Consider the following 19,561-nt stretch of genomic DNA (forward strand, 5'->3'; position numbering starts at 1 on the left):
GTTGTCTGGTGTCTCTCACTGTGCTGTTTTATCTCTTATTTTTACCTCATTTTATTTGTTGGTGCACCCCAAAGACCGGACACCTCATACTCAGAAGAGCAATCTGCTGTATGCAGTCCAGTGCAGTGAGGAATGCGCAGACTTATATGTTGGGGAAGGAAAACAGCCGCTGAGCAGACGCATGGCACAACACAGAAGAGCTAACTCTTCAGGTCCAGACTCAGCTGTTTACCTGCATCTCAAGGAGGAAGCACACTCCTCTGAGGATAAAAATGTGCATATTCTGGACAGACAGACAGATGGTTTGAAAGAGGAGTGGGAGAAGCCATCCATGTCAAGGTTGAAAAACCATCTCTGAACAGAGGGGGGGTCTGAGACACCACCTATCTCCCACATACAATGCCGTCCTTTCATCTCTGCCAAAGAGATTCAAAAATTTAGCCTCTGAAAATAAACACAAAGCCATTCACACATGGCTCAAGGAGCCCCCCAATGACAAGAATGGGACACTAACGAGGCAGACGACTGTCGCTGACACCCAAGGGTCGCGTCGTCTGCCTCACAATGGAGTGATACCATCCTTGGTTTTGGGGGTTGGCCTCACTCAGAGGATAAATACTTGAACCTAACACCATTTCATTGGACGAGAGCTGTCCTATCTCGTCCGGTGCGCATGAACTGATGAAGCCTGCTCAGATGAGAGGCGAAACGTCTTCCAAGACAAACTGACAAAGTCCAGTTGCGAACGATTGAATGCCCTGAAGCTTATTTGTTTATTCATTTTTATCTTTTAATGTGTGTCCAGCACACAAAATTGCTGTATAAATAAAGCTTTGCTTGTAACAATGATGTAACTGAAGGCATGATTAAAAAAACACTGCTTCATGATATTAATGTGCACTGAACAGACTTTGTTTTCCATCTGGCTTGAAAGAATTACGGAAGTGAAAGCCAATTTGTTGTTAATCATCCACTGAAGGTGCCAAGACAATGCAGAGAAAAGACAAAATGGAGGCAGCGCGAAAGGAACCAGAGCGGGAAACAAATCAGAAAAATATCTGCATGAACAAGAAAGGACGTTTGTGTTAACTGTCATGATTATTTATTCTGCAAATATTTTAATAGTTGTCTCAGCAACACGTTTTCTCGAGATGTGGAGTGAATATTTTAAGTTAACAGATAATAAAAAACGGCCAGATAAAGCCCAAACATCAGATTTGGACTGTTTGTAGGGTTGTCTTATTTTGATATTTATCAACCAGCTTGAAATGATCGACGACAGTAAACCAGCAAGAGCAGCGACAATAAAGAGATGATCTAAAGCAACCGCAGATCGACCAGCAGCTTCCTCACTCAGACAGCATTTCCTCCATCTTACCGACGAAAGAGAGCAGAAAGAGAAGCGACAGCAGATCCATCCCGGACGGTTCAAGTCTTTCCAGCAGAGACGGAGACGAAATGCGACAGTACCTGCTGCTTTTAGAGGGACACACCCAGACAAGGTGCGCCCCCCCCGCCTTAAAGGCACTGACTTAATACGGCAAGAACATTCAGTTTAGTCTGATTCCAGGTCAGCAGGTGTGCTAAGAATAACTCATGGGTTCAGGTCTGACAGACAAATATGTAAATTTAAACAATAAAAAGACTTTCGACTGCTTCTTTATTGATCCCAATTTGGGAAATTATTTTGTTGCAATAGCAAACATACAAACACAAAATGTTTACAAGAATTGTTTAAAAAGTAAAAAAAAAGTAGCAAAAAATCTAGACAGGAATAACAGCAGTGAATTTAACTCAACAAAATACATAGTGATACAATGTGTATTATAAAACTACGATAATTATTTGAATGTTTTGGAAAAGATGTTACAAAAGAACTTTCCATGAAATTACAGACAAACAGCTGAACAAAGTCTTCTAAGAAGACAGTGAACAGTTCTGTCATTCATCAGCTGTAAACCTGCTTGAAACACACAAATGAAAGTCCATGTTTATGTATTGTTATTGTTTTAATGTATACCTCAGTTTTAGTTTGTATGTATACCTTTTTTTAAAGTAATTTTATTATTTCTTATTTGTTTTTGCATTTTGGAAAGTGGTTTCTTTAAAATCCAGAGTGGTCTATGGCCCTGAAGCCCACTAAGAGTTCAAGTTTGACAGACAAATATGCAAATTTAAGCAATGAAAATGCAGATTTTTCTATAAAGGAAACGAATCAGTTGATCATTTTTAGAGACCTGTCTCATTTCCTTTCCGTATGTTGACAATTACTCTTTATTAAAGCAAAAGCATATCTAATTCAATTACTTGATTAATCAATCGATTGATAGAATAATGGGTTACTAAAATAATCGATAGCTACTTTGATCCATTTGTAGCACAAATTCAACGTGACAGAAGTCAAAATCCACTTTACTTGGGGAAACAATGCATTCTGAAGTTCAGGGGAAGTTAATCTGAGGCTCCAGTTTGACAAATCATGTGGAGATCTTCCAGGATTACAATCATTTTTGTACAAAACTGCCTCTTTATGTTTCCACAGACGGAGTCCTTACTGAGCCTGGTGGAGGGATTTGTCTTTGTCCCAGGATGAAAATACCCACTTGAACAATGATTGCAGCAAATCTGTGCTGTCTGTCTCCACTAAATCTCTGCAGTTTCATTTACTTTCACTGCTCTCACCAGCACACTTGTGTTTTTTCATAGCAGCAAGTTCAGAGAATCTTTCATCACAAACGCTGCAACTAAATGGTTTCTCCCGCGTGTGGACCATCGAGTGTCGTCTCAAATGTGATTTTCGTGCAAATTCTTTACCACAAATAGTACAACTGAATGGTTTCTCCCCTGTGTGGACAATCAAGTGTCGTCTCAAATGTGAGTTTTGTGCAAATCCTTTACCACAAACTGTACAACTGAATGGTTTCTCCCCTGTGTGGACAGTTGAGTGTCGTCTCAGAGCTCCACTTTTTCTGAATGCTTTACCACAAACTGTACAACTAAATGCTTTCTCCCCTGTGTGGACAGTCAAGTGTTGTCTCAAATATGACTTTCGTGCAAATCCTTCACCACAAACTGTACAACTAAATGCTTTCTCCCCTGTGTGGACAGTCAAGTGTTGTCTCAAATATGATTTTCGTGCAAATCCTCCACCACAAACTGTGCAATTGAATGGTTTCTCCCCTGTGTGGATAACCAAGTGTCGTCTCAGATGTTGTCTTTCTCCAAATCCTTTGCCACAAACTGAACAACTAAATGGTTTATCCCCGGTGTGCATCCTCATGTGTGTGGACAAATTTCTTCTGGAACTGAAATTAGCTTCACAAACTGAGCATGTGTAAGGTTTTTCTCCCGTATGAATTCGTAAATGTGAGGTCAAATTTGAACTTTCTGTGAATCTTACACCACAGACTGAACAACTGAAAGGTTTCTCCCCTGTGTGGATTTTCATGTGTCTCACAACTTTTATTCTTGACTGAAAAGCTTTTTTACAGACTGGGCAGCTGAAACTTTCTCCTTCTGAATGAAGTTTCATGTGTGCCTTTAAGGACTTCTTACGATAGTATCCATTACCACAAACTGAGCAACTAAATGGTTTCACTCCTGTTTGGATTCCATTGTGTTTCTGCAGATGTTTCTTTTGGCTCAAGCTTGTAGCCCCTTCAGAGGAGCTGACTGAGGTTTTTCCACTATTACATTCCATATCACTTCCACATTCTTCATTGTTCAGAGGCTTCAAACCTGACGGAGGTTCCCAGTCACAGCTGTCGTCCGTCTCTGATTCAGAGGAGTCTGAAGTCGTGTCATGAGTAGCTGGTTGTAAATGATCTGGATTAAAGTTCCTGTCTGGTCCTGGTCCTCTACAGTCCTTTCCATCAGATCCTGTGTTCATCTGTTCAGTTTGTCTCTGATCAAGCTGTGAGGACTGAGGTTCCTCTTCATCAGCCTCTTCTTCACTCTTCACAGGGACACTGAGTGTGAACTTACTGAGATCAGCCTCCTCCAGCCCTCCGAGCTGCTCTCCCTCCTGATTGGTCCACAGTTCCTTCTGTTCCTCTTTAATGTGCGGCAGCTCTGGTGGGTCCTCCTGGTCCAGACTGTCCAGACAGTCCTGCTGCTCAGGAGGATCCTCTTCTTGACTCACCAACAGCTGCTGGACGTCTGTGGAGGATCATGAAACACATACACACCTTTTAGAAAACTGTCATTTCCTGTTCACATTTAAAGCACCGCTTTCTTAAATGTGCAGAGATGTTGAACATATTTGGAAGTCTTTCAAACTAAAGCAAACTCCAAACATATCGTGCACTTTGCATTTGATCAGAGCAGAAAGGCCATGAAATAACAGTGTGGTAATAAGGGCTGGGCGACACGGCCAACATCTTCTATCAATTCAGTGGTTTCAGATATACACACCGCACAGACTTCATCATATTTGACTGTTTTCTACTTTCATTTGGAGCTTCAATGCAGACAAAACTGTCTCAATGAGACGACACTTGACTCAACACAGTAAGACTGACCTTCCTTCAACATGGAAACTTTAAATGAGAACAGATGCATGATCGCCACTAACCGTCGCTGTCAGGTCACGTGAAAACGACAACAAATCACGTGACCTTGCGAGGCGGGACTGCTGTGTCTCACTGCCGCCCCAAATATACAGCAGAAACACTGAAGCCCAACAAACCTGATGTTTGTGATCTTTTCAAGGCTTTCATTAATGTATAATATGTTGAGAGCCCCGATAGAAGCTGAACTCTTTCTCAAATCAGAGGATGTCAGCAGGTTTCCAGCAGTTTGCAGTGAGAATAAGCAGTAAAGAGTCAAACCTGCTCTGTGTAAGCGGACTTCAGGCTGGAAAACAGCGTCCAGTAGTTTTCTTTGTCCACAAAGTTCCTCCTCGTACTCTGCTATCGTCCTTTCAAACAGCTCAATTATCTCTTCAGCAGCCGCAGTTAGTCGCTGCTCCACAAAAGCTCTCAGCTTTTGGACTTTAGACATTTTTACTGATTCACAGCAGCTTTTCCTCGAGACACACTCCGTTAAAACTGTTGGCTCACTCCGATGTGCTGCTACGTTCACGTCCGTGTTTCCAGCTAGCAAGCTAAGTTAGCTTCATTAGCTTCGCAGAACAACAGAACATAATTCGGATGTTAAACGCTTTCAGTTAAAGAGAACAGTACAGAGTCTATTCTCACAGGTTTATCTGGACATTTTGAGTCCGTGGAAAATACAGTTCGGTCTCTATCGAAGCTTCTCCGACTCGCGCTGTGTGACCGAGTTTTGTTTCCGGCTACTTCCTGCTAGCAAGCTACGCTAACTTCCTTTAGCATTCCTGCTAACAGCAGATCAGTAAGGAGTTGAATTTTTACAGAGCCCATTTAAACTGGTTTATCCAAACATACAAACTCTGGTGGTTCACTGGATTATCTATTATGGTAACGACGTCATACACAACGGAAAGAGTCAGTATGGAAACAAAGATGCTCTATAACAACCGAATGACCCATTACAAGCTTCGCCACTGGTATGAAAAGGTAAACACTTCCGGTCTCCTAAGTGGACGCCGTCGGCACGTCTTCTTCTTCGTTCTGTTTTATGGCGAGTGACAAAACAGTGTCATGGTGCATTACCGCCACCTACTGTGTTGGAGTGTAGACCAGAGTAATCACCCCGTGCTGTAAAACAAACAAACCAATACAGAAGAAAATACAGACGAAAAACAAACAAACCAACAAACACTAAATTCAGCCCTGTTTCAGTCAGATGATTGAATAAACTACTTACTCCAGTGGTAAAAATGTCTTTTAAGGTGATCTGTTTAGCTCCTTTCCTGTTTCCTGATTTCCCTTTCTTGTTGTCTTGAATATTTCTGATAATGAAGAATGACATGCTCCACTGATTCCTCTCCTTGACACTGCTCACACAGCCCTGTGGGATGTTTATTTATTAGAGGAGGACTTTTGTTCAGCCCTGTGTGTCCTACTCTCAGCCTGGTTAGAATATTCTCCTCTTATGTGCATCTTTTGTCTGTCCTCACTATACCAACATCTTGCTGTAATGAATAAAGGTGTCGCCCTGTGCTTCTTGTGTCCCAACTGTGCTGCCACTCTTTGATAGTGTGCTTTTAATTAACATTAATTAACTTTTTATTCACTTTTACTGAAAGATATGTCTATACTTTCCTCCTGATTAGTGCCTGTTTTGCGAGTGAATCTACTATTATGTTCCCGTATACCCCTCTGTGAGCTGGCACCAACATAAAGGTTCGAACTATAATTAAACTCTTAAACTGGCACAACATTGTATATAATTCATTAACAATGTCCTGTCTACTTTGTGATGAATATGAGTTCAATGACATAAAGATGATGAGTCTGTACAAACAATGGCATTCTTCATCCAGAGTCCTTCTATTCGTTGCGGTGCTGTTAACATTGCCAACATCTCCACAGTAATTACCAAAAGGTGATCTGTAGTTCTTCTTTTGTCAGAGACTTTTAATGTTGGAATACCAACAGCAAATCCTGAGAGACTGAGACATAAGTTTGGTGTATTGTTTGCAACCTGTCTTCAACTAAAGCAGGAATATCTCCTATTCCTTTATAAACTCTATCCATAAAACAGCTTGCAACTGACGTAGGCCACAGGATGTCGGTCATCTGGTGGTCCCTGCAGAAGCACAGCTCCAATATCCCTCTCAGATGCATCTGTTTGCAAGACAAAATTCCCAGCAAAGTCAGGACTATGGAGAATTGGGCTCTTACTCAGGAATTGCTGGATGTCCCGGAACGCTCCCTCTGCCTGTGTTGTCCACTGGACCTTGTTGGGGCACCGTGAGCCAGTCATGTCTGTTAGTAGAGCAACCCTGGCTGAGAATTTCAGTATGAACCGATGGTAGAAGCCAGCCATGCCAAGGAATGATCTGAGTTGTTTTCTGGTTTGTAGAAGAGGACATGATTCAATTGCATGGACTTCATGTACTTGTGGCTTAATCAACCCACCTCCAATGGTGAAACCCAGGTATTCTGTTTCGGTTCTGGCGAGGACACACTTGGCTGGATAGATTGTCAGGCCTGCAGAGTGCAGGCGGTCCAGAACTTCCCTCAGGTGCCTCAAGTGCTCCTCCCAAGTGGTACTGTAAATAACAATTCAATTCAATATTCCTTTATTAGTCCCACGAGGGGAAATTCCAAATGTCATCCAGATATGCACATGCAAAAACCAAAGTCTGGCAGAGTACCTGGTCCATCAGTCTTTGAAAAGTTGCCGGGGCACCGTGCAATCCAAATGGTAACACAATGAACTGGAACAGTCCCCAAGGGGTCCTGAAGGCTGTCAGCTCCCGAGATCGCTGGGTGAGGGGTACTTGCCGATACCCCTTGCACAGGTCAATGGTGGTCAGGTACTTTGCTTTCCCCAGACACTCAATAAGATCATCGATTCTTGGAGTTGGATATGAATCAAATTTGGAAACAGCATTCAGGTACCGAAAGTCTATGAGGTCAGCAGATGTCAACGAGGGCAAGTATTGGTCATATACCTCCTCCTCCTCCTCAACACCATGGATCAGCAACACCTTTGCCCCCTTTCCGTCCTTGGAACCCACTCTTTGAGAAGGTTCACATGAAGCACCCAACTAGAATGCTGGTGCCCTGGGGTGGAAACTTGATAAGTGGTGGGCCCAAGTCTTCTCTCATCCTCAAAAGGCCCCTGCCACTTTGTCAGCAGCTTGCTGTCACCAGTTGGCAACATAATCAACACCTTTTGACCAGGGTCAAGCATGTGGATCAGTCTGACTGGTCGTACCAGGTCTTTTGATGCTGCTGGGCCTCCGCCATGTGTGCCTGGGCCAATTCACCCATCTTCTGCAGTTTCTCTCTCATCTGCACAACATAAGAGATGACATTAACAGGCCCCTCCCTTCCCTGGTCACCCTCCCAAGGGTTAGAGGGCCCCTCACCTCATGACCGTAGAGCAGTTCAAAGGGGGACAAAACCAGTGGAGGCCTGAGGTACCTCCCTGTAGACAAAGAGAAGGTAGGGGAGCCACTGATCCCAGTCAGAACCAGTATCATTCACAAACTTACGAAGCATTTGTTTGAGAGTCTGGTTAAAACGCTCCGTCAGTCCATCTGTCTGTGGGTGATGAGGTGTTGTAAGCACACTCTTAATACCCAACAGCTGGTAAACCTGCTTCAGAAAAGTAGACATAAAGTTAGTGCCTTGGTCAGTTAGGATTTCACTGGGAAAACCCACTCTGGAGAAGAACTGAACCAAGGAAAAGGCCACAGTTTTTGCTTTGACAGATCTCTAAGGGAATACTTCTGGGCATTTAGTGGCGTAGTTTGTGACAAACAACATGTAACGATTTCCTGTTTTATCCCTGGTGCTGGTCTCTGGTGATACTGACGGGGTGTTGGTCTGCGGGTGTCCTTAGCAGCCTTCCAGGCAGCATTGCTCCACGACTGGTTCTTTCTCCGGGCAGCCACAAACACATCAGCCAGGGTGGCAGCTTCAGCAGCTGATTGCGGACCATGTTCCTTAATCCAAACCTGAAGCTCAGGGGACAACATTCCCAAGTCTTGTTCAATAATAATTATTTCACCAATTTCTGCTTCCATTTTACCTTAGGCTGGATCTATTTCCCATACAGCTCTTTTAGTTGCACATACAGCTCTCTGGGGCTCTCACCAGATTCAACATCTAGGGAGCAGAATCTTTGCCTGTAAGTCTTAGAGTTAATTTCATATTTTTGTAAAATTGCAGATTTCACTTTGTCATAATCTAGAGAATCATCCACATCCATATGCACGTAAGTGCTTCTGGCCTTTTCAGTCAGCAGTGGAATGAGGTGAAAAATTTACTCAGGTTGTGGTCACCGACACACTGCTGCAATTCTCTCAAAGATAACCAGAAAGTGTTCAACATCATCATTCTCAGTCAGTTTCTCCAGCCTGGGCTCATGAGTTAATCTAGACTGACCTGCTGAGCCGTTGGCTGGGTGGAAGCTTTCTGGTGGGGGTGTAGCTTGGCCCTGTTGATGAAGACTGTCTGGATCAGGAGTGTCTTGGGCATCTGGCACTGTTGTGGAGAGCTCCGGCAAAGGAGAGGTGTGAGACAGCACCTAACTCTGCAGCAACTGAAACTGATGATGCATTGCCCTGAGATGATACTCCTGCCATGCAGTTTCCTCTTTCTGTTGCACCTACCGGGCCTCCTGCTGCCCCATGAATGTCTGAGTGATCCCAAACAGGTCTTTCAGTGTGGGCTCCCTGATTTCTTCACTCTCAGTGCCACATGCCTCTTCAGAAACTCCAGCCTCCATCTCCTGTTCCTCTGCTGGGCCTACTGGTCTAGTGTGTGTGTCTCTTTAGCGTTGAGTCATGTCAGATCTGCTGAATTTTTCTAAAAATGCATTTCTACAGGCAAACCTTTTCATAGGTGTACTGTGACTATCAACTTTAAAATTAGTCACTGAGAGGGAGAAGGCAGGGATTTGTCCGACACGCAGAGTCAAAAAAACATGAAGCCATTGCTGCTGTTTCAGGGTGTTTATTGACCCTTTCAGTGAAATCACACTTTCGATTTTACCTGGTATGCTGATGTAATTGCACTACTAGATTCTAGATGTAAAATAGTTTTGCGGTCAACAGAAATATAGGCACCATGCCTCACCCTCACTCTGTAACAAACAAAACTGATCCCCAGGTAGGTGCAGGTGATATTAATCAAGCAATCACTTTGCCCCAGTGACACTCACACCCAGCCACACCTCCACATAGACACACCCACACACAGTGACAAGGTGAGAACATACATCCCTGCTCCTACAATAGGTCTTTGTTCTGGGCTTTGTTTTTTGTTGTTTTTGTTGTCTTGTCTGTCTCTCATTGTGCTGTGTTTTATATTGTATTTTTTACCTTATTTGTTTATTCATTTTTATTGTTTAATGTGTGCCCAGCACACAAAATTGCTGTATAAATAAAGCTTTGCTTGTAACAATGATGTACTTATGAATGCATGATTAAAAAAACACTGCTTCATGATATTAATGTGCACTGAACAGACTTTGTTTTCCATCTGGCTTGAAAGAATTACGGAAGTGAAAGCCAATTTGTTGTTAATCATCCACTGAAGGTGCCAAGACAATGCAGAGAAAAGACAAAATGGAGGCAGCACGAAAGGAACCAGAGCGGGAAACAAATCAGAAAAATATCTGCATGAACAAGAAAGGACATTTGTGTTAATTGTCATGATTATTTATTTTGTAAATTTTTTTTTTTCAGAAGTCACATATCATCCAAACAGACTGACATTAAATTGGCATTTTGAAGGTAGACACTCTCAGACTAACTTAATCGTTGTCTCAGCAACACGTTATCTCGAGATGTGGAGCGAATATTTTAAGTTAACATAATAAAAAGTGGCAGGATAAGGCGCAAACATTAGATTTGGACTGTTTGTAGGGTTGTCTTATTTTGACATGGGCAAGCAGTAATGTCAATCAGTAATGTGTTTGTGTTAAAAATGCCCAAATATAAATGGCGGAGCCGACGGCGTCCACTATCATGATAAATGACATATTCTAAAAGGTAGATGGATGTATCAAAGCAGCGTTATATGCAGATGATGGGGCTATATGGATGAGGGGAAGAAATGTCTTACATGTGATAGAGAACATGAAGAAAGCAATAAAAAAGGTAGAGAAATGGTCATATGAGTGGGGTTTCAAGCTGTCAACAAGCAAGTCATGCTACATGATATTCACAAATAAACGCAAAGTTGATACTGAGAAGCTAACACTGTATGGTCAGCCAATGGAGATAGTATCGGAATTTAAGTACTTGGGTCTGTGGTTAGACTATAAATGTTCATGGAAAACACATATGAAACACTTGGAAACAAAATGTAAAAAAGTAATAAATCTGTTGCGAGCAGTGGCTGGATGTGACTGGGGGGCAAACAAGCAATGTTTAGTGGACATCTACAGAGCACTTATGAGATCAGCAATAGACTATGGGTGTATAGTGTATGGAGCAGCAACCAAGACAGCACTACAGAAAGTAGACAGGTTACAGCACAGAGCACTTCGTATATGCACTGGAGTCATAAGAACATCCCCCATAAACGCAGTACTTATAGAAGCAGGGGAGACACCCCTGGAGCTAAGAAGAGAAAAGCTGGCATTAGCTTACTGGGTAAAACTAAAAGGAAGTGGGGAAGAAAACCCTGCAACAAAAACAGTACAGAGATGCTGGGAATACTCCAGATTCCAGAGACGTGGCTTTGGATGGTTAGGAGAAGAAATGGTAAAAAAGTATGGACTAGATGCCAAAGAATTCACAAAGTCTACTCCAGTTAGCAGTGTACCACCATGGCTTGTCCCTGATGCTAAGGTTGACTTGAGTGTTCTGGAAAAGAAAAGAAAATGGCTTTTGAGTGAAGTGGGAGTCAAACAAAGTGTATACCTGAGAAACACCTACCACAGATATCTCAGAATACATACAGATGGTTCTAAGGACAAGCAGGAGCGTGTGGGAACTGGTGTGTACATACCGGAATTCAAAATATGCATATCAAAACGACTGTCAGACCAGTTATCTGTATATACCTGTACAGCAGAAATAGTGGCAATAATTATTAGCTTATACTGGGTGGAGGAGGTCAGACCAGACAGGGTGGTGGTATGCACTGACTCAAACGCAGTTATAGAAAGTATCCAATCAACAAACTCTACAAGAGAAGATTTAGTTATTGAGATTCAGCATAGTTTGTTAAGACTTCACAAGGGTGGTATGGATGTTCATTTCTGTTGGGTCCCAGCACATGAGGGAGTAAAAGGTAATGAGATGGCTGATAAACTTGCAAAAGAGGCCCTGAAAAAGGAAATATCAGTACCAGTTCAACTTGGAAAAGGAGAAGGAAAAGCACTAATCAGACAGAAAGGAATGGAAATATGGCAGACGATGTGGGAGAATGACCTGAAAGGAAGGGCATATCACAAAATTCAAAAATCCAAAGAAAGGAACAGAAGAGAAGAAATTATTATAACAAGACTCAGGGTGGGACACACGGGATTGAATGACACAATGTTTACCCTGGGGAAAAGAAATAATGACAGGTGTGAGAGATGTGGGACAAAGGAACATGTTGAACATGTAATATTGCACTGTGCCAAGTGTGTGAAAGAGAGAAAGAGGCTTCAAGAAAAGGTCAGAGAAGCAGAACGAGAACGGAATCTTGAAGGAATACTGGGAACAGAAGGAGAGGAGATAAGAGCTGTCAGGAGGGCACTCCTTACTTATTTAGGTAATACAAGGCTGGCAGGCAGAATATAAGTTGATGTTTTTTGTTTTGTTTTTTTGTTGTTTTTTTCACGGTATTATTTAAACATCCACGTTTAGGCAGAATACGTAATTGACATGATGTTACACACTCTTGTACAGTAGATGGCGACATGCACCTTTCAGCTAATTGCGATCCGCCAAAAATCCGAGAGAAGAAGAAGAAGACGGCGTCCACTTAGGAGACCGGAAGTGTTTACCTTTTGATACCACTGGCGAAGCTTGTAATGGGTCATTCTGTTGTTATGGAGCATCTTTGTTAACGTACAGACTCTTTCCGTTGTGTATGACGTCGTTACCATAATAGATAATCGGAGTGAACCACCAGAGTCTGTATGTGTAGATAAACCAGTTTAAATGGGCTCTTTGTAAACTTTAAACTCCTGACTCATCTCCTGTTAGCAGGAATGCTAAAGGAAGTTAGCGTAGCTTGCTAGCAGGGAGTAGCCGGAGACAGAAATCGGCCTCACAGCGCGAGTCGGAGAAGCTTCGATGGAGACCAAACTGTATTTTCCACGGACTCAAAATGTCCCGTGAGAATTGACTGTGTACTGTTCTCTTTAACTGAAAGCGTTTAACATCCGAATTATGTTCTGTTGTCCTGCGAAGCTAATGAAGCTAACTTAGCTTGCTAGCTGGAAACACGTGGACGTGAACGTAGCAGCACATCAGAGTGAGCCAACAGTTTTAACGGAGTGTGTCTGGAGGAAAAGTTGCTGTGAATCAGTAAAAATGTCTAAAGTCCAAAAGCTGAGAGCTTTTGTGGAGCAGCGACTAACTGCGGCTGCTGAAGAGATAATTGAGCTGTTTGAAAGGACGATAGCAGAGTACGAGGAGGAACTTTGTCGACAAAGAAAACTACTGGACGCTGTTTTCAAGCCTCAAGTCCGCTTACACAGAGCAGGTTTGACTCTTTACTGCTTATTCTCACTGCAAACTGCTGGAAACCTGCTGACATCCTCTGATTTGAGAAAGAGTTCAGCTTCTATCGGGGCTCTCAACATATAATATATTAATGAAAGCCTTGAAAAGATCACAAACATCAGGTTTGTTGGGTTTAGGGCTGTGCGATATGGCTGAAAACTGTATCACGATATAAATGTCAACACAACCACGGAAAACAGTCAAAAAATAAATGTGAATAAAAATCTAAAATCACAGTGAACACTTAACAATAATCTTTTAAACACAAAAATAAAGAATACGCAACAAATGCTTAATAAATTGTGTAACAAAACAGTGCAAAGAGTAAAAATGTAAACAGAGAAACCTGAGAACTTTTTTTCTGCAGGTTTAGTGCAGAAAGTTCACGAGCTGATTCACCTTCTGCTGAATAAAATGTTTTCAGATATGTGCAGTGTTTTGGAAACATAGTAGAAATTAAAATAAAACTGAGGTCGACTTTACATCAGCAACATAAAAACAAACGGAAGTCTTAGAAAAGTACTTTCATTCAGGTATAACATAGCGTGGGTCAAACACGTGTAAGAGGTGTTTGTAAGCTGGCTTCTCCTCAGAGCTCAGTGAAGCGTGTCTTTAGCTGTATGAGATGCCGCTGCCTCCGTTACGTCTTCGTGCCTTTTAGATGATTTGTCATCAGGCACTGAAGCAGATACCTCTGCATGGCGGTCAGCTGCTTGTCGGTGGTGCTGCGGTTGGCGGACGTTGGCGAATACGGCTGCGCTCCAAAGAGTGAGCGCGGCTAAGCTGGTTCAATAAGTTTGTGGTGTTACTGGTCTTGGTGGGGACGACAGTCTTAGATAAGTTACAGACCACATTGGTCTGACGACGGTCCGACTTATAAAATCCAAAAAACTCCAAACTGAGCTGACTTTCCCTGTTTTATCGACGATTTCTTCGCTCGCTGCAGCGCTCACTTTCTATTTCTCATCTCACTCCTCGTGGAGCATCAAACACGTGACAACGACACGGCGCAACCGAACTTGATAATGTAACATGATTGGCGTGTCAGCGTGTCTCTCTCACTGATCAGTGATTACTCCCTACGTTGATCGGTTACCTGAGAGCGAGTGCCTTTGTTCATGCAACCAACCTCGCTTCACAACTTCAGGTTTCTTCTGACGAAGAAAAAAAAAACCGAATGTTTTATCGAACACATTTTTTATTGATATTGATTACGTGTCTATCGCGAGACATATCGTTTTCGTTTTATCGATATTGAATATATATTTAAAAAACGGCTCCATTAGTCCCACCTACTGCTGGACATGAGTGCAGCGCAGAGGGAGGGGGAATGACGTGGACTTGTGTTGGTTCAAATTTCCAGGCCAATTCTGCTCTCTTATCCATCTTATATACTACATCTTTAAGAAAGTGGTGATTTTAAATGTTAACAGGAAATGACAGTTTTCTAAAAGGTGTGTATGTGTTTCATGATCCTCCACAGATGTCCAGCAGCTGTTGGTGAGTCAAGAAGAGGATCCTCCTGAGCAGCAGGACTGTCTGGACAGTGTGGACCAGGAGGACCCACCAGAGCTGCCGCACATTAAAGAGGAACAGAAGGAACTGTGGACCAATCAGGAGGGAGAGCAGCTCGGAGGGCTGGAGGAGGCTGATCTCAGTAAGTTCACACTCAGTGTCCCTGTGAAGAGTGAAGAACAGGAACCTCAGTCCTCACAGCTTGATCAGAGACAAACTGAACAGGTGAACACAGGATCTGATGGAGAGGACTGTAGAGGACCAGGACCAGACAGGAACTTTAATCCAGATCATTTACAACCAGCTACTCATGACACGACTTCAGACTCCTCTGAACCTGAGACGGACGACAGCTGTGACTGGGAACCTCCGTCAGGTTTGAAGCCTCTGAACAATGAAGAATGTGGAAGTGATATGGAATGTAATAGTGGAAAAACCTCAGTCAGCTCTTGTGCTACAAGCCTTGGCTCAAAGGAACATCTGCAGAAACACAATGGAATCCAAACAGGGGAGCAACCATTTAGTTGTTCAGTTTGTGGTAAAGGATACTATCATAAGAGCTCCTTAAGGAGTCACATGAGACTTCATTCAGAAGGAAAACGTTTCAGCTGCCCAGTCTGTAAAAAACCTTTTCATTCGAGAATAGAGGTTTTGACACACATGAGAATCCACACAGGGGAGAAACCCCTCAGTTGTTCAGTCTGTGGTGTAAGATTCACGCAAAGCTCAAAATTGACCTCACATTTTCGAGTTCATACAGGAGAAAAACCTTTCACATGCTCAGTTTGTAAAACTAATTTCAGTTCCAGAAGCAATTTGTCCAGACACATGAGGATGCACACTGGGGAGAAACCATTTAGTTGTTCAGTCTGTGGTAAAAGATTCATTCAACATGAAAGTCTGAGACAACACTTGACTGTCCACACAGGGGAGAAACCATTCAATTGTACTATTTGTGGTAAAGGATTTGCACGAAAATCACATTTGAGACGACACTCGATTGTCCACACAGGGGAGAAACCATTTAGTTGCAGCGTTTGTAATAAAAGATTCACTCTGCGTGCTGCTATGAAAAAACACAAGTGTGTTGGTGAGAGTAGTGGAAGTAAATGAAACTGCAGAGATTTAGTGGAGACAGACAGCACAGATTTGCTGTAATCATTGTTCAAGTGGGTATTTTCATCCTGGGACAAAGACAAATCCCTCCACCAGGCTCAGTAAGGACTCTGTCTGTGGAAACATGAAGAGGCAGTTTTGTACAAAAATGACTGTAATCCTGGAAGATCTCCACATGATTTGTCAAACTGGAGCCTCAGATTAACTTCCCCTGAACTTCAGAATGCATTGTTTCCCCAAGTAAAGTGGATTTTGACTTCTGGCACGCTGAATTTGTGCTACAAATGGATCAAAGTAGCTATCGCTTATTTTAGTAACCCATTATTCTACCAATCGATCGATTAATCAAGTAATTGAATTAGATATGCTTTTGCTTTAATAAAGAGTAATTGTCAACATACAGAAAGGAAATGAGACAGGTCTCTAAAAATGATCAACTGATTCGTTTCCTTTATAGAAAAATCTGTATTTTCATTGCTTAAATTTGCATATTTGTCTGTCCAACTTGAACCCATTTAGTGGGCTTCAGGGCCATAGACCACTCTGGATTTTAAAGAAACCACTTTCCAAAATGCAAAAACAAATAAGAAATAATAAAATTACTTTAAAAAAAGGTATACATACAAACTAAAACTGAGGTATACATTAAAACAATAACAATACATAAACATGGACTTTCATTTGTGTGTTTCAAGCAGGTTTACAGCTGATGAATGACAGAACTGTTCACTGTCTTCTTAGAAGACTTTGTTCAGCTGTTTGTCTGTAATTTCATGGAAAGTTCTTTTGTAACATCTTTTAAAAAACATTCAAATAATTATCGTAGTTTTATAATACACATTGTATCACTATGTATTTTGTTGAGTTAAATTCACTGCTGTTATTCCTGTCTAGATTTTTTGCTACTTTTTTTTGTTACTTTTTAAACAATTCTTGTAAACATTTTGTGTTTGTATGTTTGCTATTGCAACAAAATAATTTTCCAAATTGGGATCAATAAAGAAGCAGTCGAAAGTCTTTTTATTGTTTAAATTTGCATATTTGTCCGTAAAATCTGAACCCATTTAGTGGACTGAGTTATTATTATCACACCTGCTGACCCTGTGTGCGTGTGCGTGTGTGTGTGTGTGTGTGTGTGTGTGTGTGTGACTGAGTAACATGAAAGAAGCTCTGGTTTCTCAAAGTGACTGCAGCGTTTTATTTGCTACTTATCTTCTTGGCTAATCTTAGCTAAGTTCGGGAGATAACTCGTAGCCATGGCGCTGGTTAACGTCGTTAACTGTCCATTACATGCCGCCACAATTAACGCACATTCTCCACGAGCCTCTGTGTCAACTAGCCGTCCTATTGTCACCTTGATAAGAACCGAGCCTTGAGTGGACGCGCGCGCTGGCTGGTTTCTGCTGAAGCTTGGATGCTGTGCTGTTGCTAAGCTAAGCTAAGCTAAGCTAAGCTAAGCTAAGTCTGTCGTTATCTCACATAAGATGGGGAGGAGCTGGACAGTCACGGACATCAGCTCTCATTCAAAGCCAGAGACAAAGAGTCAAAGCTGACCGCTCTGTTCTTCAGCTGAAGCTCCAGATGTCCCTCGATGTCCTCAACCGTCCTCGCTACAGGACGTCGGGAGAGGGACACATTCCTAAATGCGGGCTAATTAGCGAACTAGTTAACGCTAACCAGTAACCGGTAGCGTTAGCTAACTGACGAGTTAACGCTACCGGTAATAGTCGAGGTAAAACTCATCGTTTGCTTTCGTAAACTGGTGCTTTGCTGCACTAACTGGTGAACTCTTCACGGAGCTCGAGATTATCGCACTTCTGTAAAGATGAGGGACTGAAAGAGACAAAGAAAAAGATACTCTGAGATTTACTGTGAAGTGAAGCCCCAAAACCACTGGAGCCTACATTTCCCATAATGCAACTCAACAGCGTGTCTGATAAACGACCACGATGACGCCGCGACGATTCAACAGTCACGAGCGGCAAAAACACAACGACAGAAAGCACGCTGGTGCTCGAAACAGAAACCCTGAACACGTTTTGGTCAGAATTTTATTGATTTATTTTTTTAATCTTCGTGTCTGCAGCTCACAGGTTCGATTCCCGTCCGCCCTGGAAGTCGTGATCTTTTCTGGTTGGATGGTTTCAGCATCTCGAAAACAAAACTTATCAAATAGTGTCGTGACAGGAGGAACTTTATTCTGTACAATAAAAAAATCTGCATTTACTCATTTACTACACAAACACACACATACACATACCATATATATGTATGTGTGTGTGTGTGTGTATATTCTACCAGGACAGAACATCCTGAGTTCACGTCATGAGTGAAGCTGATTGGTCCGCTGAAATGAACATTTTTTTCATCATTACAGGATCAACCTTATTCTTTTTTTCCTTTTACTTTTTGTTGTCAAAAGACAAAGAATAAAAAAATTATAAAAAGTGACAAAAGCAAAGAGAACATCTACAGAGAACACTCATATTTACATCTGTTAAATAATCCCCCACACAACAACAACAACAACAACAACAACAACAACAACAACAACAAGCTCTTTAAAAAACACGGATAAATCTGACCGATGCTGCAAGAAGTGGGATCTTCTGAAGTGGTTTTCAACGGAGGACGACGAGTCCTTGAGCAAGGCACCGCGACCCGCCTTCTCGTCTCATCCTCTATCATCAGGTCGGTTGAACGTCGCAGACTAAAAATACTAAACGTTCAAGTTTCTTTTGAGTTTTTCAACTGTTATTTGTTTACAAGCTGAACAGTAAAAACATGCTGAGTCAGCGATTCGTACTTCCTGTTTATAATAAGGCCAAAAACGCACAGAGAGCAAAAATGTGGAAATGTGGAAACTGTCAGGCAGGTTCTGAGGATCTGCTCTTCCTCTGATCGGGTTTATTTAAGCGTCTCAGGTGTGTGATGACGTCAGGACTCAGGAGTGCGAGATCTGACGTAAAGTGCTGATAAAGTCAAATTGATTCCCTCCTTTGGTTTCTTCCTGTGTCGTTTTATTTTGTTGATAATGTATTTTAAATCGATGATCAGCTCTCTTATGTCTGTGGAGGTGAGATGAAGCGTCTTTGTCAAAACCTCAGCGTTAAAAAGACTGAAAATGTTTGAGCTGCGAATAGAAAGACGTTAAACTCAGAGACGTCGTTTCTTCGTCAGCTTTGACGTTCTGCTGATGGACTCAAGGTTGACGAGAAATGTGAACATTTTGTTCAGAGACTGTAAAATGTTGTGAATGTGGGCGTCAGATGCTGAACTGATGACTATTACTGATGCTTTACTTCCTGTGTGGCGCTTTAAACGCAGTGACTAAAACAGTTTCCTTGAGCTGATTTGAAGATCCACCTTCATGCAGCAGCCTCAGAGCTGATCCTGGTCTGGACGCCTCGCCGGCTCCTTTGACCTGTGGCCACGCAGCCCTGCAGCGCCACCTGCGGGCCAACCCGGCTCCAGCTTCCCGCCTCTGCTCTGCATCCAAACTGTACATTTTCACCATGACACACTGAAAGGCAGCACGGCGTCACGGCGGTTTCTACACCAATTCTTATATATTAGGACATTTTCTTCTGGAGGAGCTTTGCTTTCTGAGTAAAAGCTCAAATGACTGACTCAGATCCTTTTGCAGGTTCCAGGAAACTC

At 42.3% G+C, this 19,561-nt stretch overlaps 2 protein-coding genes across 2 annotated transcripts in view; one reads left to right on the forward strand and one right to left on the reverse strand.

Annotated features, from left to right (window-relative positions):
* Positions 1-1,649: 1,649 nt before the first annotated feature.
* On the reverse strand, positions 1,650-5,001 carry LOC139345732 (gastrula zinc finger protein XlCGF57.1-like). The gene is made up of 2 exons (XM_070984532.1): positions 4,830-5,001; positions 1,650-4,158 (listed from the first exon to the last, which is right to left on the reverse strand). Exons 1-2 carry the CDS (start codon positions 4,999-5,001, stop codon positions 2,660-2,662), a joined length of 1,671 nt encoding a protein of 556 aa, XP_070840633.1. The 3' UTR covers positions 1,650-2,659.
* Positions 5,002-12,882: 7,881 nt separating this feature from the next.
* LOC139346064 (oocyte zinc finger protein XlCOF6-like) overlaps positions 12,883-19,561 on the forward strand; it is a 341,081-nt gene continuing 334,402 nt past the window's right edge. Inside the window, exons 1-3 of the mRNA XM_070984967.1 lie at positions 12,883-13,250; positions 14,754-15,404; positions 15,570-15,708. Of these exons, the coding sequence (XP_070841068.1) occupies positions 13,079-13,250; positions 14,754-15,404; positions 15,570-15,708 (962 nt within the window). The 5' untranslated portion in view covers positions 12,883-13,078. The remainder of the gene's footprint in view (positions 13,251-14,753; positions 15,405-15,569; positions 15,709-19,561) is intronic.

Source organism: Chaetodon trifascialis, chromosome 17 (assembly GCF_039877785.1).
Source record: "Chaetodon trifascialis isolate fChaTrf1 chromosome 17, fChaTrf1.hap1, whole genome shotgun sequence".
In the NCBI taxonomy this organism is placed as follows: Eukaryota; Metazoa; Chordata; class Actinopteri; order Chaetodontiformes; family Chaetodontidae; genus Chaetodon; species Chaetodon trifascialis.

Excerpts from the sequence above, each read along its gene's own strand:
- LOC139345732 (XM_070984532.1), bottom strand. The coding sequence starts at position 5,001 with ATGTCTAAAGTCCAAAAGCTGAGAGCTTTTGTGGAGCAGCGACTAACT. Across the intron at positions 4,159-4,829 it reads AGTCCGCTTACACAGAGCAG|ACGTCCAGCAGCTGTTGGTG; the intron begins GTTTGACTCTTT and ends GATCCTCCACAG.